Raw genomic sequence first — 19,648 nt, 5'->3', positions numbered from 1 at the left:
ATATGAACGCATAGCGGTATGTTCAGGCACCGACAGATTAAACAGTCTTCCCTTAGGAAATTTACTGCCTGGGATCAAATCTATAGCACAGTCACAGTCCCTATGAGGAGGCAGTGCACTGGACTCAGACTCACTGAAGACATCCTGATAATCAGACAAATACTCCGGAACTTCCGAAGGCGTAGAAGAAGCAATAGACACAGGCAGGGAATCCCCATGAATACCACGACAGCCCCAACTTGAGACTGACATAGCCTTCCAGTCCAGGACTGGATTATGGGTCTGTAACCATGGCAGCCCTAAAACAACCAAATCATGCATTTTATGTAAAACCAGGAAACGTATCACCTCGCGGTGTTCAGGAGTCATGCACATGGTAACCTGTGTCCAATACTGCGGTTTATTTGCTGCCAATGGTGTAGCATCAATACCCCTAAGAGGAATAGGATTTTCTAATGGTTCAAGAGTAAAACCACAGCGCTTAGCAAATGAGAGATCCATGAGACTCAGGGCAGCACCTGAATCTACAAACGCCATGACAGGATAAGATGACAGTGAGCAAATCAAAGTTACAGACAGAATAAATTTAGGTTGCAAATTACCAACGGTGACAGGACTAACAACCTTAGCTATACGTTTAGAGCATGCTGAGATAATATGTGTAGAATCACCACAGTAGTAGCACAAGCCATTCCGGCGTCTATGAATTTTCCGCTCATTTCTAGTCAGGATTCTATCACATTGCATTAAATCAGGTGTCTGTTCAGACAACACCATGAGGGAATTTGCGGTTTTTCTATCACATTGCACCGAATTAGGTGTCTGTTCAGACAACACCATGAGGGAATTTGCGGTTTTTCTATCACATTGCACCGAATTAAGTGTCTGTTCAGACAACACCATGAGGGAATTTGCGGTTTTGCGCTCCCGCAACCGCCGGTCAATTTGAATAGCCAGTGCCATAGTGTCATTCAGACCTGTGGGAATGGGAAAACCCACCATAACATTCTTAATGGCTTCAGATAGGCCATTTCTAAAATTAGCGGCCAGTGCACACTCGTTCCAATGTGTCAGCACGGACCATTTCCGAAATTTTTGGCAATACACTTCAGCCTCGTCCTGCCCCTGAGACATAGCCAGCAAGGCCTTTTCTGCCTGAATCTCAAGATTGGGTTCCTCATAAAGTAAACCGAGCGCCAGAAAAAACGCATCAAGATCAGCCAATGCCGGATCTCCTGGCGCCAGCGAAAAAGCCCAATCCTGAGGGTCGCCCCGTAAGAACGAAATCACAATTTTTACTTGCTGAGCAGAATCTCCAGATGAACAGGGTCTCAGGGACAAAAACAATTTACAATTATTCACGAAATTCCTAAACTTAAACCTGTCTCCGGAAAACAGTTCAGGAATCGGTATTTTAGGTTCTGACCTAGGATTTCTGATAACATAGTCTTGTATGCCCTGCACACGAGTAGCCAGCTGGTCCACACTTGTAATCAAGGTCTGGACATTCATGTCTGCAGCAAGCATAGCCACTCTGAGGTAAAGGGGAAGGAGAAAAAAAAAACTCAGAATCTTCTTTCTTATAATCCCTCTTCTGCAATGCATTAAACATTTAATACTGGCCTGGCAAACTGTTATGACCCCAATGGCGAGGGTCTCAGAGGAACGTGGAAGTCTGCTGAATACAAAAATCCAGCTCATAGGGCAGTGGTAACTGGGTTGACCATATATCTACTCCTAACGCCAACACTAGAAGTAGCCGGGGATCATTCCTACGTTGATTCTAGATGACACGCGCCAGCCGGAGAATCTAGCTACCCCTAGTAGAGGAAAACAAAGACCTTTCTTGCCTCCAGAGAAGGGGACCCCAAAGCTGGATAGAAGCCCCCCACAAATAATGACGGTGAGGTAAGAGGAAATGACAAACACAGAAATGAACCAGGTTTAGCACAGAGAGGCCCGCTTACTGATAGCAGAATAAAGAAAGGTAACTTATATGGTCAACAAAAACCCTATCAAAATCCACACTGGAAATTCAAGAACCCCCGAACCGTCTAACGGTCCGGGGGGAGAACACCAGCCCCCTAGAGCTTCCAGCAAAGGTCAGGATATAGATTAGGAACAAGCTGGACAAAAATACAAAACCAAAACAAATAGCAAAAAGCAAAAGGCAGACTTAGCTGATATAACTGGAACCAGGATCAGTAGACAAGAGCACAGCAGACTAGCTCTGATAACTACGTTGCCAGGCATAGAACTGAAGGTCCAGGGAGCTTATATAGCAACACCCCTAACTAACGACCCAGGTGCGGATAAAAGGAATGACAGAAAAACCAGAGTCAAAAAACTAGTAACCACTAGAGGGAGCAAAAAGCAAATTCACAACAGGTATCAGTGGCATTGGGTATGGATCACGAACCGTAATCTGGTTCAACTCCCTGAAATCCAAACACGGGCGTAATCCACCATCTTTCTTCTTCACGAAGAAGAACCCTGCTGCCACCGGCGAGGATGACGGCCTGATGTGCCCTTTGCTCAAACTTTCAGAAATGTAATCCTTGAGCGCTTGTCTCTCCGGATCGGAGATGTTGAACATCCTTGCTTTAGGCAACTTGGCCCCTGGTTTAAACCTGATAGAACAGTCATAGGAGCGGTGTGGCGGCAACTCTGAACAACCCTTCTAAGAGAACACATCCGCATAATCCTGAAGGGACTCAGGAACGCTTGAAGTCACAGCAGACACACATGTGGCCAGGCAATTCTGACAGAAATCACTCCACTGGATTATGTCCTGAGTTTTCCAGTCAATCACCTGGTTGTGTGTAGACAACCATGGAAAACCCAGAACCAATTGTGCCGGAAGACTCTTGAGCAACTTACATGTGACCTGCTCGAAATGAAGAACCCCAATGTGGAGTTTAACCTCAGCCACGAACTCAGTAATCTCCCCCTGTGGAAGAGGAGCAGAATTGATGGTGACCACATGGATAGGATGAGGCAGTTTTTCAATCTTAAAACCAGCAGTGCGTGCAAACTCCTCATCAATGAGATTTGTGGCGGAACCACTATCCACAAAAATAGTGATTGGTATCTCTCTGCCAGCGACAACAACTTTGGCAGGGAGCATGCACTGAGAAATCATCATGGAGGATATACATAAGCTCAGATTGGACTCCTCCACACCCTCTGAGCTCAGAAGTTTTCCGCCGTTGCGTTTTTCTTTAACAGCTGAGGACAGATATTAATAAAATGACCAGTTTTACCGCAGAAAAAACAGGCTCCCTGCTTCCTGAGTACAGGGGTACGATTCTTAACATGTGACACCCCTGCGATTTGCATAGATTCCGTGGGCTCACCTGCAGCAACCTCACGTGAACCTAAACCTTCACCCACAGGCGTCGTCTCATGATTCCCCTGACGCAAACGGCGATCAATGCGGACAACAAGACTCATAGCGGAATCTAGTGAAGCAGGAGTCTCGTACATCAGGAGGGCTTTTTTAACCCTATTAGAAACTCCATGAATAAAGTGACTCCGCAATGCTGGCTCATTCCACTGAGTGTCAACTGCCCAGCGGCGAAATTCAGAACAGTAATCCTCTGCAACACGCTCCCCCTGGCAAATAGTGCGTAACTTAGATTCTGCTAGAGCCATTCTGTCTGGATCGTCGTAAATGTGTCCTAGAGCAGAAAAGAAACTCACCACTGAGTTAAATGCAGCAGAATCAGACGGCAACGAAAATGCCCATGCTTGGGGATCCCCGCTTAATAATGACAACACCAGGCCCACACGTTGAGCCTCATTACCAGAGGAGATCGGGCGCATACGGAAATACAGTTTGCAAGCCTCACGAAAAGAAACAAATTTACTGCGTTCCCCAGCAAATTTTTCAGGCAAAGGAAACTTGGGCTCATTAACTCCTCCTGTCGCTCCAGCTTGTATATTAGCTACTGCTAGTCCCTGTTGCTGCACTGCTCCCCTCAACTCAGTGACCTGTAGGGACAGCGCCTCCAACTGGCAGGTTATGGAAGTCATGGGATCCATGACAAAACACAGAGAAGAGAAAAAAAAAAAAGGAACCCCTTTTTTTTTTTTTGTTAGGCCGATTATAATGTCACGGGGAGACAAGGAGGGCGAGAGCTAATAACCCGGGCCCCTGCAATTTCCCTCACACTAGGGAAACCCTGTCTGACCCTCTACCTGAAGTTTACACTGAAGGTGTGCATGTCCAGGCCTCCACCCTCACCCTGACTCCTGATTCAGCCCTAGACTGAACACCACCAACCACCACCCAGTGAATGCAATACACCAATACCCACAATTATAACAAACAAGGATAAAGGAAAATATACACCACGCCTTAGTCACTCAGGAATACACTATAAAGGTGCAGGGCAAAATAAATACAAATATAGGAAGGAGTAAATAAGACAAAGGTAAATACACCACCAGATACGATACTCCAACAACCAGCTCTCCACTCCAGCCGAGATAACAACGCACAAGACAGAAGCTATAATCGGCGACGCCCAAAGATCAGGAGAACCATTTAAAGGAAATGGGCATGGCCCAGCTTCCAATCCGAGGATCAGATAAATTAACCCCGGAGCAACCAGACGAAAACTAGCCGACGCCAATGAGCAAACAGTGGTCAAACGCGGAATTACCGCTGTCTGTCAGACCACCTGGTCTGAACAGTGTCCGACATGACAGGTATATATGTATCTCATCCTGTGTCCATCCTGTTATATACGTTCCCCATCCTGGTATATATGTCCCCCATCCTGTTATATACATTCCCCATCCTGGTATATATGTCCCCCATCCTGTGTCCATCCTGTTATATACGTTCCACATCCTGGTATATATGTATCTCATCCTGTGTCCATCCTGTTATATACATTCCCCATCCTGGTATATATGTTTCTCATCCTGTTATATATGTTCCCCATCCTGGTATATATGTATCTCATCCTGTGTCCATCCTGTTATATACATTCCCCATCCTGGTATATATGTTTCTCATCCTGTTATATATGTTCCCCATCCTGGTATATATGTCCCCCATCCTGTGTCCATCCTGTTATGTACGTTCCCCATCCTGGTATATTGTCCTACATTCTGTGTCCATTTTGTTTTGTACGTTCCCCATCCTGGTATATATATGTCCCCCATCATAGTTTTCTGTATGTCTGACTTCAGCTTCCAAGAGGCAGGCAGCCTAGAACGTTACTGTCATGTGCCCCCAGTGACTTTCGTTGTCAGCTGCCGTCCTCTGATTGGCTGCAGCTTGTATTACGGTGCAGGAACCCGGCAGGTCTCTGCTCTGCATTGCATTTCAGCACATCTAGGTGAAATATTCTCTGGTGACGGCGGATACCCCACATCCACACGGGATTGTTATATCCCTGGTGATACACTGTTGTTTGTAGGAGTTAACATTGATGATCATTTTCCATGGTGGTCTAGGGTGGTCATTGGTCCGTAGATTACATCTCTGGAGGTTTAGTGATTACTGGGTCCATTGCCCCAAAAATCAATATTAAATGATCTATACAGATATATATTGGGGACTTAACTTATAGAATCATGCGAGCTCCTTCCTGTCAGTGATACAGTGTCAGAGAAAAATACTTTAATTTCCCACGCTAGGATGATTTTATAGAGGTTTCCCCCCTATATCTCTGTATAGATGACTCCATATTGAGTTTGGGGGTGACGGACTCCCCTTCAGGGCTCATTCTGACGTCAGTGATTTTTCTCATACTCGAAAAACAGTCAGAGCGCCATTAGTGTTTACGATCAGATTTTTGTCATATTTCGGTCAGTGTCCATTTTTACCATCAGTTTTTGTGTCCAAAAGAAAAACCTGCTGGAGTTCTGTGAATCGTCCGTCCCATAAGACGTCACGTTTACTCCATCATGGATGAAGGTGTCCATAATTCCCGAGCGGTGGACTGGCGGCTTGTCCCGGCACGTTACGCCTCTACGCCTCATTCATGACAGACAGTTTTTGATATAAAGACGCCATCCAGCTAATATATATTGTACATATGTTTATATGCTTTTATGCTTTTCTTAAACCACAATGGAATTTTCGTCACATCTTCTGGGGTTTCTGAGTTTGGCACAGATTGTGTTGGCGACATTCATCGATCTGTGGATCAGAATCTCCTCTGGGTCCACAGATAAACCGTGGACATGAGAACAGCTCCATAGACTGCAATGGGTTATGGGTCTGTGACAGCCTGACGTCTGAATGTGAATGAGCCCAAACACTTATCATTGAATATTATATGTTGTGGCTGATGCCAGAGAGCAGCAGCTGCAGGATGTTTCCCAGGGGATGTACGGTAAGTTTCGTTTCTGGTGAAGTCGCCTCCCTTCATTCTTCTTAGGCTGCTGTCACACTATCAGTATTTGGTCAGTATTTTACATCAGTATTTGTAGCCAAAACCAGGAGTGGGTGATAAATACAGAAGTGGTGCAGATGTTTCTATGATACTTTTCCTCTATTTGTTCCACTCCTGGTTTTGGCTACAAATACTGATGTAAAATACTGACCAAATACTGAAAGTGTGACGGCAGCCTTATAGTCGCTTCCTGCAGTCTGTGCTCTTCACTCGTCTGCAGAGGTCCCTGAGTATAAGGTGAGTGCGAGCTGCTGCGCTGTACGGACCACCCTCCTCCTACTTCTGTATATAGCGCCATTAATTCCACATCATCATCGCCATTGTGCCTCTTGTCAGGATGTCGGTGTGTGAGGAAACACTGCAAACACACAGACTCCTCACTGACATCCTCCTTGGTGGAATTTGACCCCTGCACTGTAAGGTTACAGTATATTTCTAACCACTCAGCCACTGTGATGCCTTATATATAGCACAGTGCTAACGAATGAGCCACGATGCTGCCCAGTATATAGTACAGTGCTAATAACTGAGCCACCGTGCTGCCCTATATATAGCACAGTGCTAACGACTGAACCACCCTGCTTCCCTGTATATAGTACAGTGCTAACCACTGAACCAACATGTTTCCTTATATATAGTATAATGGTAACCACTGAGCCACCGTGCTGCCCTGTATAAAGTATGGTGCTAACCACTGAGCCACTGTGCCGCCCTGTATATAGTACAGTGCTAACCACTGAGCCAACATGCTGCCCTATATATAGTATAATGGTAACCACTGAGCCACCCTGCTGCCCTATATACAGTTGTGCTCAAAAGTTTACATACCCCGGCAGAATTTTTGCTTTCTTGGCCTTTTTTCAGAGAATATAAATAACACCAAAGCTTTTTCTCCACTCATGGTTAGTGGTTGGGTGAAGCCATTTATTGTCAAACTACCCTCTTTATAAAACATAATGACAACCCAAAACATCCAAATAACCCTGATCAAAAGTTCACATCCCCTGGTGATTTTGGCCTGATAACATGCACAGAAGTTGACACAAATGGGTTTGAATGGCTACTAAAGGTAACATCCTCACCTGTGACCTGTTTTCATGTAATTAGTGTGTGTGCATAAAAGCTGAGTGAGTTTCTGGGATCCAGACAGACTCTGGCATCTTTCATCCAGCCACTGACGATTCTGGTTTGTGAGTCATGGGGAAAGCAAAAGAATTGTCAACGGATCTACGGAAAAAGGTAGTTGAACTGTATAAAACAGGAAAGGGATACAAAAAGATATCCAAGGAATTGATAATGCCGGTCAGCAGCGTTCACACTGTGATTAACAAATGGAAAATCGGGGGCTCTGTACAAACAAAACCATGGTCAGGTAGAGCAACAAAAATGTCCACAACTGCCAGGAAAATTCTTCAAGATGCAAAGAAAAAGCCACAAATAACATCAGCTGAAATACAGGACTCTCTGAAAACTAGTGGTGTGGCTATTACAAGATGCACAATAAGGTGGCACCTGGGCTACATGGTCGAGTCGCCAGAAGAAAGCCATTACTGCGCAAATATCACAAAGTATCTCACCTACAATACACAAATCAGCACAGAAACAAACCTCAAAACTTCTGGAACAAGTTAATTTGGAGTGATGAGACCAAAATTGAACTTTTTGGCCACAACCATAAACGTTACATTTGAAGAGAGGTCAACAAGGCCTATGATGAAAGGAACACCATTCCTACTGTAAAGCATAGAGGTGGATCGCTGATGTTTTGGGGATGTGTGAGCTACAAAGGCACAGGAAAGTTGGTCAAAGTTGAAGGAAAGTTGAATGCAGCACATTATCAGCAAATGCTGGAGGCAAATTTGTACTCATCAGCCCGGAAGCTGTGCACGGGACGTACTTGGACATTCCAACATGATAACGATCGAAAACACAACGCCAAGTCGACCTGTCATTGGCTACAGCAGAACAAAGTGAAGGTTCTGGAGTGTCCGTCTCAGTCTCCTGACCTCAATATCATTGAGCCACTCTGGGGAGATCTCAAACGCGCAGTTCATGCTAGACAGACCAGGAATTTACAGGAACTGGAGGCTTTTTGCCAAGAAGAGTGGGCAGCTTTACCATCTGAGAAAATAAAGAACCTCATCCACAACTACCACAAAAGACTTCAAGCTGTCATTGATGGTAGAGGGGGCAATACACGGTATTAAGAAATGGGGTATGTGGACTTTTGATCAGGGTCATTTGGATGTTTTGGGTTGTCATTATGATTTAAAGAGAAAACACAGTAGTTTGACAATAAATGGCTTCACCCAACCACTAACCATGAGTGGAGAAAAAGTTTTGGTGTTATCATTCATATTCTCTGAAAAAAGGCCAAGAAAGCAAATATTCTGCCGGGGTGTGTAAACTTTTGAGCACAACTGTATATATAGTATAGTGGTAACCTATGAGCCACTGTGCAGCCCTATGTACAGTACAGTGCTAACTACTGAGCCACCATGCTCTTTATATATATATTACAGTGCTAAACACAGCCACTGAGATCCCTATATATAGCGTAGTTATAATCACTGAGCCACCATGTTTCCCTATATACAGTACTATCCACTGAACAACCGTGTTCCTATATATAGTACAGTGATAACTACTGAGCCACCGTGTTTCCCCATATACAGTACTAACTACTGAGCCACCATGCTGCCCTATAAATAGTACAATGTTGACCACTGAGGCCTGCACTGCTCTACTGCAGTGGTTCACCCAGTATATGGTGAGAGCTGACGCCACCTGCAATCATGACAGGAGATAACATGGAGATCAGTGACCAGCAATCATTAGGACAGGAGGTAGCATGGAGATCAGTGACCAGCAATCATTAGGACAGGAGAGAACATGGAGATCAGTGACCAGCAATCATTAGGACAGGAGGTAACATGGAGATCAGTGACCAGCAATCATTAGGACAGGAGATAACATGGAGATCAGTGACCAGCAATCATTAGGACAGGAGAGAACATGGAGATCAGTGACCAGCAATCATTAGGACAGGAGGTAACATGGAGATCAGTGACCAGCAATCATTAGGACAGGAGATAATATGGAGATAAGTGACCAGCAATCATTAGGACAGGAGATAACGTGGAGATCAGTGACCAGCAATCATTAGGACAGCAGATAACATGGAGATCAGTGACCAGCAATCATTAGGACAGGAGGTAACATGGAGATCAGTGACCAGCAATCATTAGGACAGGAGATAATATGGAGATAAGTGACCAGCAATCATTAGGACAGGAGGTGACATGGAGATCAGTGACCAGCAATCATTAGGACAGGAGGTAATATGGAGATCAGTGACCAGCAATCATTAGGACAGGAGAGAACATGGAGATCAGTGACCAGCAATCATTAGGACAGGAGAGAACATGGAGATCAGTGACCAGCAATCATTAGGACAGGAGGTAATATGGAGATCAGTGACCAGCAATCATTAGGACAGGAGAGATCATGGAGATCAGTGACCAGCAATCATTAGGACAGGAGGTAATATGGAGATCAGTGACCAGCAATCATTAGGACAGGAGAGAACATGGAGATCAGTGACCAGCAATCATTAGGACAGGAGGTAACATGGAGATCAGGGACCAGCAATCATTAGGACAGGAGATAATATGGAGATAAGTGACCAGCAATCATTAGGACAGGAGGTGACATGGAGATCAGTGACCAGCAATCATTAGGACAGGAGATAATATGGAGATAAGTGACCAGCAATCATTAGGACAGGAGAGAACATGGAGATCAGTGACCAGCAATCATTAGGACAGGAGGTAACATGGAGATCAGTGACCAGCAATCATTAGGACAGGAGATAATATGGAGATAAGTGACCAGCAATCATTAGGACAGGAGATAACATGGAGATCAGTGACCAGCAATCATTAGGACAGGAGAGAACATGGAGATCAGTGACCAGCAATCATTAGGACAGGAGGTAACATGGAGATCAGTGACCAGCAATCATTAGGACAGGAGATAATATGGAGATAAGTGACCAGCAATCATTAGGACAGGAGATAACGTGGAGATCAGTGACCAGCAATCATTAGGACAGCAGATAACATGGAGATCAGTGACCAGCAATCATTAGGACAGGAGGTAACATGGAGATCAGTGACCAGCAATCATTAGGACAGGAGATAATATGGAGATAAGTGACCAGCAATCATTAGGACAGGAGGTGACATGGAGATCAGTGACCAGCAATCATTAGGACAGGAGGTAATATGGAGATCAGTGACCAGCAATCATTAGGACAGGAGAGAACATGGAGATCAGTGACCAGCAATCATTAGGACAGGAGAGAACATGGAGATCAGTGACCAGCAATCATTAGGACAGGAGGTAATATGGAGATCAGTGACCAGCAATCATTAGGACAGGAGAGATCATGGAGATCAGTGACCAGCAATCATTAGGACAGGAGGTAATATGGAGATCAGTGACCAGCAATCATTAGGACAGGAGAGAACATGGAGATCAGTGACCAGCAATCATTAGGACAGGAGGTAACATGGAGATCAGGGACCAGCAATCATTAGGACAGGAGATAATATGGAGATAAGTGACCAGCAATCATTAGGACAGGAGGTGACATGGAGATCAGTGACCAGCAATCATTAGGACAGGAGATAATATGGAGATAAGTGACCAGCAATCATTAGGACAGGAGGTGACATGGAGATCAGTGACCAGCAATCATTAGGACAGGAGGTGACATGGAGATCAGTGACCAGCAATCATTAGGACAGGAGATAATATGGAGATAAGTGACCAGCAATCATTAGGACAGGAGATAACATGGAGATCAGTGACCAGCAATCATTAGGACAGGAGGTGACATGGAGATCAGTGACCAGCAATCATTAGGACAGAAGGTAACATGGAGATCAGTGACCAGCAATCATTAGGACAGGAGATAACATGGAGATCAGTGACCAGCAATCATTAGGACAGGAGATAACATGGAGATCAGTGACCAGCAATCATTAGGACAGGAGGTAACATGGAGATCAGTGACCAGCAATCACTAGGACAGGAGGTAACATGGAGATCAGTGACCAGCAATCATTAGGACAGCAGATAACATGGAGATCAGTGACCAGCAATCATTAGGACAGGAGATAACATGGAGATCAGTGACCAGCAATCATTAAGACAGGAGAGAACATGGAGATCAGTGACCAGCAATCATTAGGACAGGAGGTAACATGGAGATCAGTGACCAGCAATCATTAGGACAGGAGGTAACATGGAGATCAGTGACCAGCAATCATTAGGACAGCAGATAACATGGAGATCAGTGACCAGCAATCATTAGGACAGGAGGTAACATGGAGATCAGTGACCAGCAATCATTAGGACAGGAGGTAATATGGAGATCAGTGACCAGCAATCATTAGGACAGGAGAGAACATGGAGATCAGTGACCAGCAATCATTAGGACAGGAGAGAACATGGAGATCAGTGACCAGCAATCATTAGGACAGGAGGTAACATGGAGATCAGTGACCAGCAATCATTAGGACAGGAGAGAACATGGAGATCAGTGACCAGCAATCATTAGGACAGGAGAGAACATGGAGATCAGTGACCAGCAATCATTAGGACAGGAGAGAATATGGAGATCAGTGACCAGCAATCATTAGGACAGGAGAGAACATGGAGATCAGTGACCAGCAATCATTAGGACAGGAGAGAATATGGAGATCAGTGACCAGCAATCATTAGGACAGGAGGTAATATGGAGATCAGTGACCAGCAATCATTAGGACAGGAGAAAACATGGAGATCAGTGACCAGCAATCATTAGGACAGGAGAGAACATGGAGATCAGTGACCAGCAATCATTAGGACAGGAGGTAATATGGAGATCAGTGACCAGCAATCATTAGGACAGGAGAGAACATGGAGATCAGTGACCAGCAATCATTAGGACAGGAGGTAACATGGAGATCAGTGACCAGCAATCATTAGGACAGGAGATAATATGGAGATAAGTGACCAGCAATCATTAGGACAGGAGGTGACATGGAGATCAGTGACCAGCAATCATTAGGACAGGAGGTAACATGGAGATCAGTGACCAGCAATCATTAGGACAGGAGGTAATATGGAGATCAGTGACCAGCAATCATTAGGACAGGAGGTGACATGGAGATCAGTGACCAGCAATCATTAGGACAGGAGGTGACATGGAGATCAGTGACCAGCAATCATTAGGACAGGAGATAATATGGAGATAAGTGACCAGCAATCATTAGGACAGGAGGTGACATGGAGATCAGTGACCAGCAATCATTAGGACAGGAGGTGACATGGAGATCAGTGACCAGCAATCATTAGGACAGGAGGTGACATGGAGATCAGTGACGACTATGCCATAAACGACCACTGCAGCAGTGACGACTTAGTCTTAGTCACTTTATCAGGTAATGACTCTGGAACTCTTTAATGTATACCAGTTTGTTTTTTCGTGATACATTGTACTTAATGTCAGTGGTAAATTTTTGTCAATATTTTTTGCTTTTATTTATGAAAATATAAAAAATTGGACCAAAAATTGTTCTGGATGCGGCGATACCAAATATGTACGCTTTTTTTTGTTTATTTTTGCTTTTAAATAAATATGTGCATTTATTGGTATAATTTGTTTTGTTCTTTATTTTGTGCTTTTTAAGAAATCCAAAAACTTTAAATTATAATATTTGTAAAAAAAATTTATTTACTTTTTTACTTAGTCTCTCTATGGGACTTTAACTTTTTTTTACTTTGATCGCTGGTGTAATGCATTATACCTGACAGTGCTGCACTGACAGAAGCCTCTTAGACCGTGATCCTGGCATAGTCTAAGCAGGCTTCCGTAGCTCGTCATCATGTGACCTCCTGCTGTCATGGCAACCATCGGCCACCGATAATGACCTCACAGGGGGCTGATTGGACGAGAGAAGGAACCCGCTCCTCTCCTTGCCTTCTCTTATTGATCGCCATTGCTGGGCTGCTGTGATTTCCCGCTGTTGGGTTTCTAACCTCATCCTCATGTGGTGTTTTGTGATGTGGATTTCCATGGCAAAATCGATGACGCTGTGATTTCTATGCTTTATTAGGTGACACACGGACGCCATGAATTCCTTCAGAGAAGCTTCTTGGATTGTCAAACATCTGAAATGGAAATTCGCTGAAATATTTGAGGAAAACGTAGAGGATTTTTTTGTTGAACTTGACTCCCTGGGCCTTGTATCGCTCGAGAATTATCTTGAATTCTGTAAAAAAGATTCTCCGGCAGAGAAAACCGAGGAGTTGATCGACCTCCTACTTCAAAATGGAAAACGGGCATGTGAGAAATTCCTCAACCACCTGGAGATCTTGGTCCTCAGGTTTCCTGATTTGTCCGGTTTGTCTCAGGTACTTTTGGAAGGTGAGTATCCGGCACTACGAGGACCGCGAGGCTTTAACTCTGCGTCCTCATGTCATATGCAGAAAAAAGTGCAAATTCTGACAGACACCACAGATGGAGGAAGACAGAGGCATCAGGGTTAGGGGCAGAATCTGCATACATGTAGCACCCGGTGGTGCCGTGTAATCTGTGTACATAGGGCACCCGGTGGTACCGTGTAATCTGTGTACATACAGCACCCGATGGTGTTGTGTAATCTGTAATCTTATTTATTTACAGCGTAGGTGGAGCGCCCCCACACCGCCGCAGGGACGAGGGGTACCCGGTACCGGGCCTCTGAGTCTCAGTCCTGGAGTTGTCACGGTGGCTAGACCCGGTCTGTGGCCCTGTCTGTCAGTGGGGGACGTCCGGTGCAATAAGTGGTGGTGTAGCGGTGCAGTTGTGGGGTGCAGGTCGCGGTAAATAACGAGGACACCAGGTTGCAGTCTCTTTACCTCTTTACTGAAGATCTCCGGGTCCTCAGTCCGGAATACAGATCACCAGGCTGCGCAAGTCCGGCCGGTCCAAGGGCACCTCCAGAGTTCACTTTGCAGGTGGAAATCAGTGCCTTCCTTCTTAGCGCTATGTGTTGTAGTCCTTCCCTGCTGTGCTTACGGAAAGTACCCCACAACTGTTGTGTCTGTTTCTTAAGTCAACAACTCGATTAGATGATGTTCTGCTAATCCTCCGTCCCTCCCGATGTTCTGGTTGAAACGGCACCTGTATGACGGGTAGGCTCGGAGCTCTTCCGGGACCCTAGAGACGCCCCTCTCCACAAGTTGCCCCCCAAGACTGCATAGGTGTTTAAATGTGAGACAGCCCACCTGAGACTAACTGTCCTGCCGTAGGTTTGAAGTATTGCTTGAAGCTAAATGTCTGTATACTTCCTCTGCGTTCCGGCCACCGGCTACACGCCTCAGTAGGATGTTGCCTCGATCTCACGGCACGACCCCTACTGGAATTCTCCTATTTGCTTCGATCTCGTTTCTCACTCAGCACAATATATCTCTCTTCTAGTCCTTCCTTAGGGCACCGCCGCTTCTCAGTGCAGGCACGGTCCCGTTACTTTCTTTCCTGTAGCCAGGTCTCCATCAGGGTCCCAAACCTGACAGAGGCCCTACCGAATCCTCTCCCGCAACACCCTCTGCCACAAGGTGTTGCCTGGTTCATATCCAGTCAGCTTTCTCTCTTAACTTCCTGCCTGACCCCCAGTTTACCCACAATGGTGGGGAGTGGCCTAGTGAATAGAACCCTTAGCTCCCCCTGGTGGCCTGGCTGTGAAATGTATTGGTGTCTGTGATACCTGGTCAGATGAACTCCTTCAGTGCCATCAGACGTACCATAGCTCCCCTTAGCGGCGGAGCCACAGTACTACAACGACCAGGACTCTGGGGCGCTGCACTCCCCCCCGGTTAAATCCAGTACTCCGGGACTGGGAAGAAAACAACAATACAGTTAGCAAAAAGACATACAATTTTTGTGAGTGCAAATAACAATAAGTATACTTGAACAGGCTTCCCTTTATGGGAGGTGAGGACACTTGAACGTTACAAAACATGGTTAAACATTATAAATTACAGGCTATAAATAACTCCTGTTACCCAACCGGGTATTCTACTTAGTGCAATTCTTTGAACAATAACTTAACATCGCCCTTAAGGACGTACACTCGGCATCCATTAAAGACCTTCTTATAATCACATTATAAGGCAAGTTTAACTTTACATTCTCCTTCTTTAAATCTGCAGGACCGCCTGTCCTAACGGCGCCAGACCTACTGCCTCTCCTTTCTTACAGGACCGCTCCTTTCAGCCCGAGTCTTCTGTCTTTTCCTCTGCTATACACAGTATAGAACATAACATACTTTCAGTTTTAGGAACACTGAGCCATCTGCATATGGCTCCTAAGAGGACTCACCACCTAACCCCTACGGGTTCACTTTCTGTCCTCTGCAACACATTATTAACTCTTTCTTTTACAACGAACTGGCTTTCTACGGAGGACTCAGGGTTTACCTTCTATCCCCATTTTCTATCAACATTATCAACTGTTTCCTTTAGAGCATTAACTGTCATCTTAACTTTCTTGCTACCAACTATGCAGGACACTATGTCTGCCCCTACGGGTCTACTGCATCTTTCTCTCTGAAAACATCATCTGCATTTCTTTACAATCAACCAATCAAATACATATAACTTTTACATGTAAGGGTCATCATCACTTTTATCATCCATCAACCTTAAAACAATACGGTTCTTCCAATGTAAAACGTGGATGTCCCCTTTAAGAAGGGACCAAGTCTTTAAGAGGTAGCATTTCTTCCCTGGCTATCAGTCCATACCCAGCAAAGGCTCCGGTGCGGTATCTTCGCAAAGAGTCTCTTTCCAAGTAAAACCAGTAGGAAACACCCTTAAGAAGGTGTGAACTATATACAAGGAGTTTGTATCATGCATTGTTCATGATTGCGGCAGTTCTTTTCAACAGGAAACAAAAATGAAAAACTTTGTGCAAAACTTTAGAAAAATAAACAAAACAATAGGGATCCCGGGTCAGCAAAGGGATCCATGAAGAATTAACCCTGGACGGGTTTAGCAGCAAACAGTAAACAAACAGTGAAAGAAGGAACTATTTACATTTTCAGGTCTTCGAGGTTTATTCTTGCTCAGGTGGCCTTGGCCCCTGACCCCCGACTGCTGCAGCGTCTGTGCCGGTGGCAGGTACCGCAGGGGCCGTCAGATCACCTGGTGTCTGGATTTAAAGGCTGACCTTGCTTGCAAGTTCAGTAGCCGCTACTAGGTGCACAGTGGTGATGGTCACAAGATCTGGCAAGTCTGGATCGGTCATGATCGGGGCCACAGGTGACGCTCCCTCAGGCCCACACCGGTGGACGTTCCGAGCGCACCATCCTTGTGCATTCCGGTGGCGAGTGTAGGTCACCTGATCCCCTCTTTGCAATGGGTCACCATCTCGACTGCAGCATGGAGTTTTTACGTTGTAACTGGTAACAAAGACATCAGTTGGTAGTCCCGGTTCCTGTATGGAGCCCCATCCCCTCTTCGGGTGATAGGCCAGCACGGTTCCCCGCTTTACCACGTCTTTCCTGCCATGCACAGACTTCTTGCGTTGCGCTTCTTGTTGTTCCATTTCGTCTCGATTTTTCCAGTGCTGAATCAAGCATTGATTGTACTGTTCCCAGGTAAATATGGCAATGGTGAGACCATCCCCCAGGGTCCCATCTGGCTCAACCCAGGGGGTGTCCCACCGGAGCATCACCCCATCCGGGCCCACATCTATGGGTTCCCCCCACTTTGTCGGTAGCGGCGGTATCAACTTCCCCATTGCGCTGGGGGCGAGGACCACCCGCTCGACTGTGAATGAAGGGTTACTATTGCGGGGAGGACCGGTCGCGGGATCGAGCGGGGGGGCAGGGGTGTCTTCCGTACCTGTGCCTGATGTGATTCCCCCGATGTCGATCTGGTCCACTGACGAGGGTGCTGGAGTCGGCTGCAGCTCGGACCGCGGCTCCTCCACTGCGGTCTCCGGAGGCGGCTCCGCCTTCCGCGGCTCCTCCTCCACTGGCTCCGAGGTCGAGATGGGTAGGTTCAGCTCCACTGCCGGTCCCAAGGACTTCGGGTCCTTCCGCTGCAGTAGACGTGGATCTGTCTCCGGTGAATAAGGACCAGCCGGGACCGTTCCTTCCTCGCTCTGGCACTTGCTGTTCATCGTCATGGTCCGATAATCGGTGGCAGTGCATGCATCGGGCTCCGCCATTTCTCCAGGGCCGAGCTTCTCCGTCACCTGCTTCCCGCCATTGCAAATCAGGGGGCGGTCCTCCTCGGTTCCTGGGCAGATCGTCCTCTCGCAGCAGGAGTCGGAGGGGGCGGTAGCCATTTTTCGCGCCGCTCTGGTAGTCTCCTCCCATGGCACGCCCTCCTTCTTCTCTGGCGGTAGCAATGGCGGTGGCTTTTTTTTTTTTTTTTTTGCGGGAACTTCTCTCGGTCAATGGCAATACACAGTCTTTCAATAAAGTACAGTCCAAGCACACTAAGTCACAGTTCCAAGGCACACATGACCTGATTCTTCAGGCTTAAGTAGATCCTGTTCGTGACGCCAAATTTGGAGCGCCCCCACACTGCTGCAGGGCCGAGGGGTACCCGGTACCGGGCCTCTGAGTCTCAGTCCTGGAGTTGTCACGGTGGCTAGACCCGGTCCGTGGCCCTGTCTGTCAGTGGGGGACGTCCGGTGCAATAAGTGGTGGTGTAGCGGTGCAGTTGTGGGGTGCAGGTCGCGGTAAATAACGAGGACACCAGGTTGCAGTCTCTTTACCTCTTTACTGAAGATCTCCGGGTCCTCAGTCCGGAATACAGATCACCAGACTGCGCAAGTCCGGCCGGTCCAAGGGCACCTCCAGAGTTCACTTTGCAGGTGGAAATCAGTGCCTTCCTTCTTAGCGCTATGTGTTGTAGTCCTTCCCTGCTGTGCTTACGGAAAGTACCCCACAACTGTTGTGTCTGTTTCTTAAGTCAACAACTCGATTAGATGATGTTCTGCTAATCCTCCGTCCCTCCCGATGTTCTGGTTGGAACGGCACCCGTATGACGGGTAGGCTCGGAGCTCTTCCGGGACCCTAGAGACGCCCCTCTCCACAAGTTGCCCCCCAAGACTGCATAGGTGATTAAATGTGAGACAGCCCACCTGAGACTGACTGTCCTGCCGTAGGTTTGAAGTATTGCTTGAAGCTAAATGTCTGTATACTTCCTCTGCGTTCCGGCCACCGGCTACACGCCTCAGTAGGATGTTGCCTCGATCTCACGGCACGACCCCTACTGGAATTCTCCTATTTGCTTCGATCTCGTTTCTCACTCAGCACAATATATCTCTCTTCTAGTCCTTCCTTAGGGCACCGCCGCTTCTCAGTGCAGGCACGGTCCCGTTACTTTCTTTCCTGTAGCCAGGTCTCCATCAGGGTCCCAAACCTGACAGAGGCCCTACCGAATCCTCTCCCGCAACACCCTCTGCCACAAGGTGTTGCCTGGTTCATATCCAGTCAGCTTTCTCTCTTAACTTCCTGCCTGACCCCCAGTTTACCCACAATGGTGGGGAGTGGCCTAGTGAATAGAACCCTTAGCTCCCCCTGGTGGCCCGGCTGTGAAATGTATTGGTGTCTGTGATACCTGGTCAGATGAACTCCTTCAGTGCCATCAGACGTACCATAGCTCCCCTTAGCGGCGGAGCCACAGTACTGCAACGACCAGGACTCTGGGGCGCTGCACTCCCCCCCGGTTAAATCCAGTACTCCGGGACTGGGAAGAAAACAACAATACAGTTAGCAAAAAGACATACAATTTTTGTGAGTGCAAATAACAATAAGTATACTTGAACAGGCTTCCCTTTATGGGAGCTGAGGACAATTGAACGTTACAAAACATGGTTAAACATTATAAATTACAGGCTATAAATAACTCCTGTTACCCAACCGGGTATTCTGCTTAGTGCAATTCTTTGAACAATAACTTAACATCGCCCTTAAGGACGTACACTCGGCATCCATTAAAGACCTTCTTATAATCACATTATAAGGCAAGTTTAACTTTACATTCTCCTTCTTTAAATCTGCAGGACCGCCTGTCCTAACGGCGCCAGACCTACTGCCTCTCCTTTCTTACAGGACCGCTCCTTTCAGCCCGAGTCTTCTGTCTTTTCCTCTGCTATACACAGTATAGAACATAACATACTTTCA

General features: G+C 46.5%; 1 protein-coding gene across 2 annotated transcripts in view; it reads left to right on the top strand.

Moving 5' to 3' along the window:
- The window catches only part of LOC143785157 (up-regulator of cell proliferation-like), a 99,501-nt gene that overhangs the window by 57,062 nt on the left and 22,791 nt on the right, over positions 1 to 19,648 (top strand). For both annotated transcript variants that reach the window (XM_077273848.1, XM_077273849.1), the window contains exon 2: positions 13,580 to 13,890. In XM_077273848.1, the coding sequence (XP_077129963.1) occupies positions 13,596 to 13,890 (295 nt within the window). In that variant the 5' untranslated portion in view covers positions 13,580 to 13,595. The remainder of the gene's footprint in view (positions 1 to 13,579; positions 13,891 to 19,648) is intronic.

Source organism: Ranitomeya variabilis, chromosome 7, assembly GCF_051348905.1.
Source record: "Ranitomeya variabilis isolate aRanVar5 chromosome 7, aRanVar5.hap1, whole genome shotgun sequence".
NCBI classification, from domain to species: domain Eukaryota; kingdom Metazoa; phylum Chordata; class Amphibia; order Anura; family Dendrobatidae; genus Ranitomeya; species Ranitomeya variabilis.
This window is presented reverse-complemented; position numbering and strand designations above follow the sequence as displayed.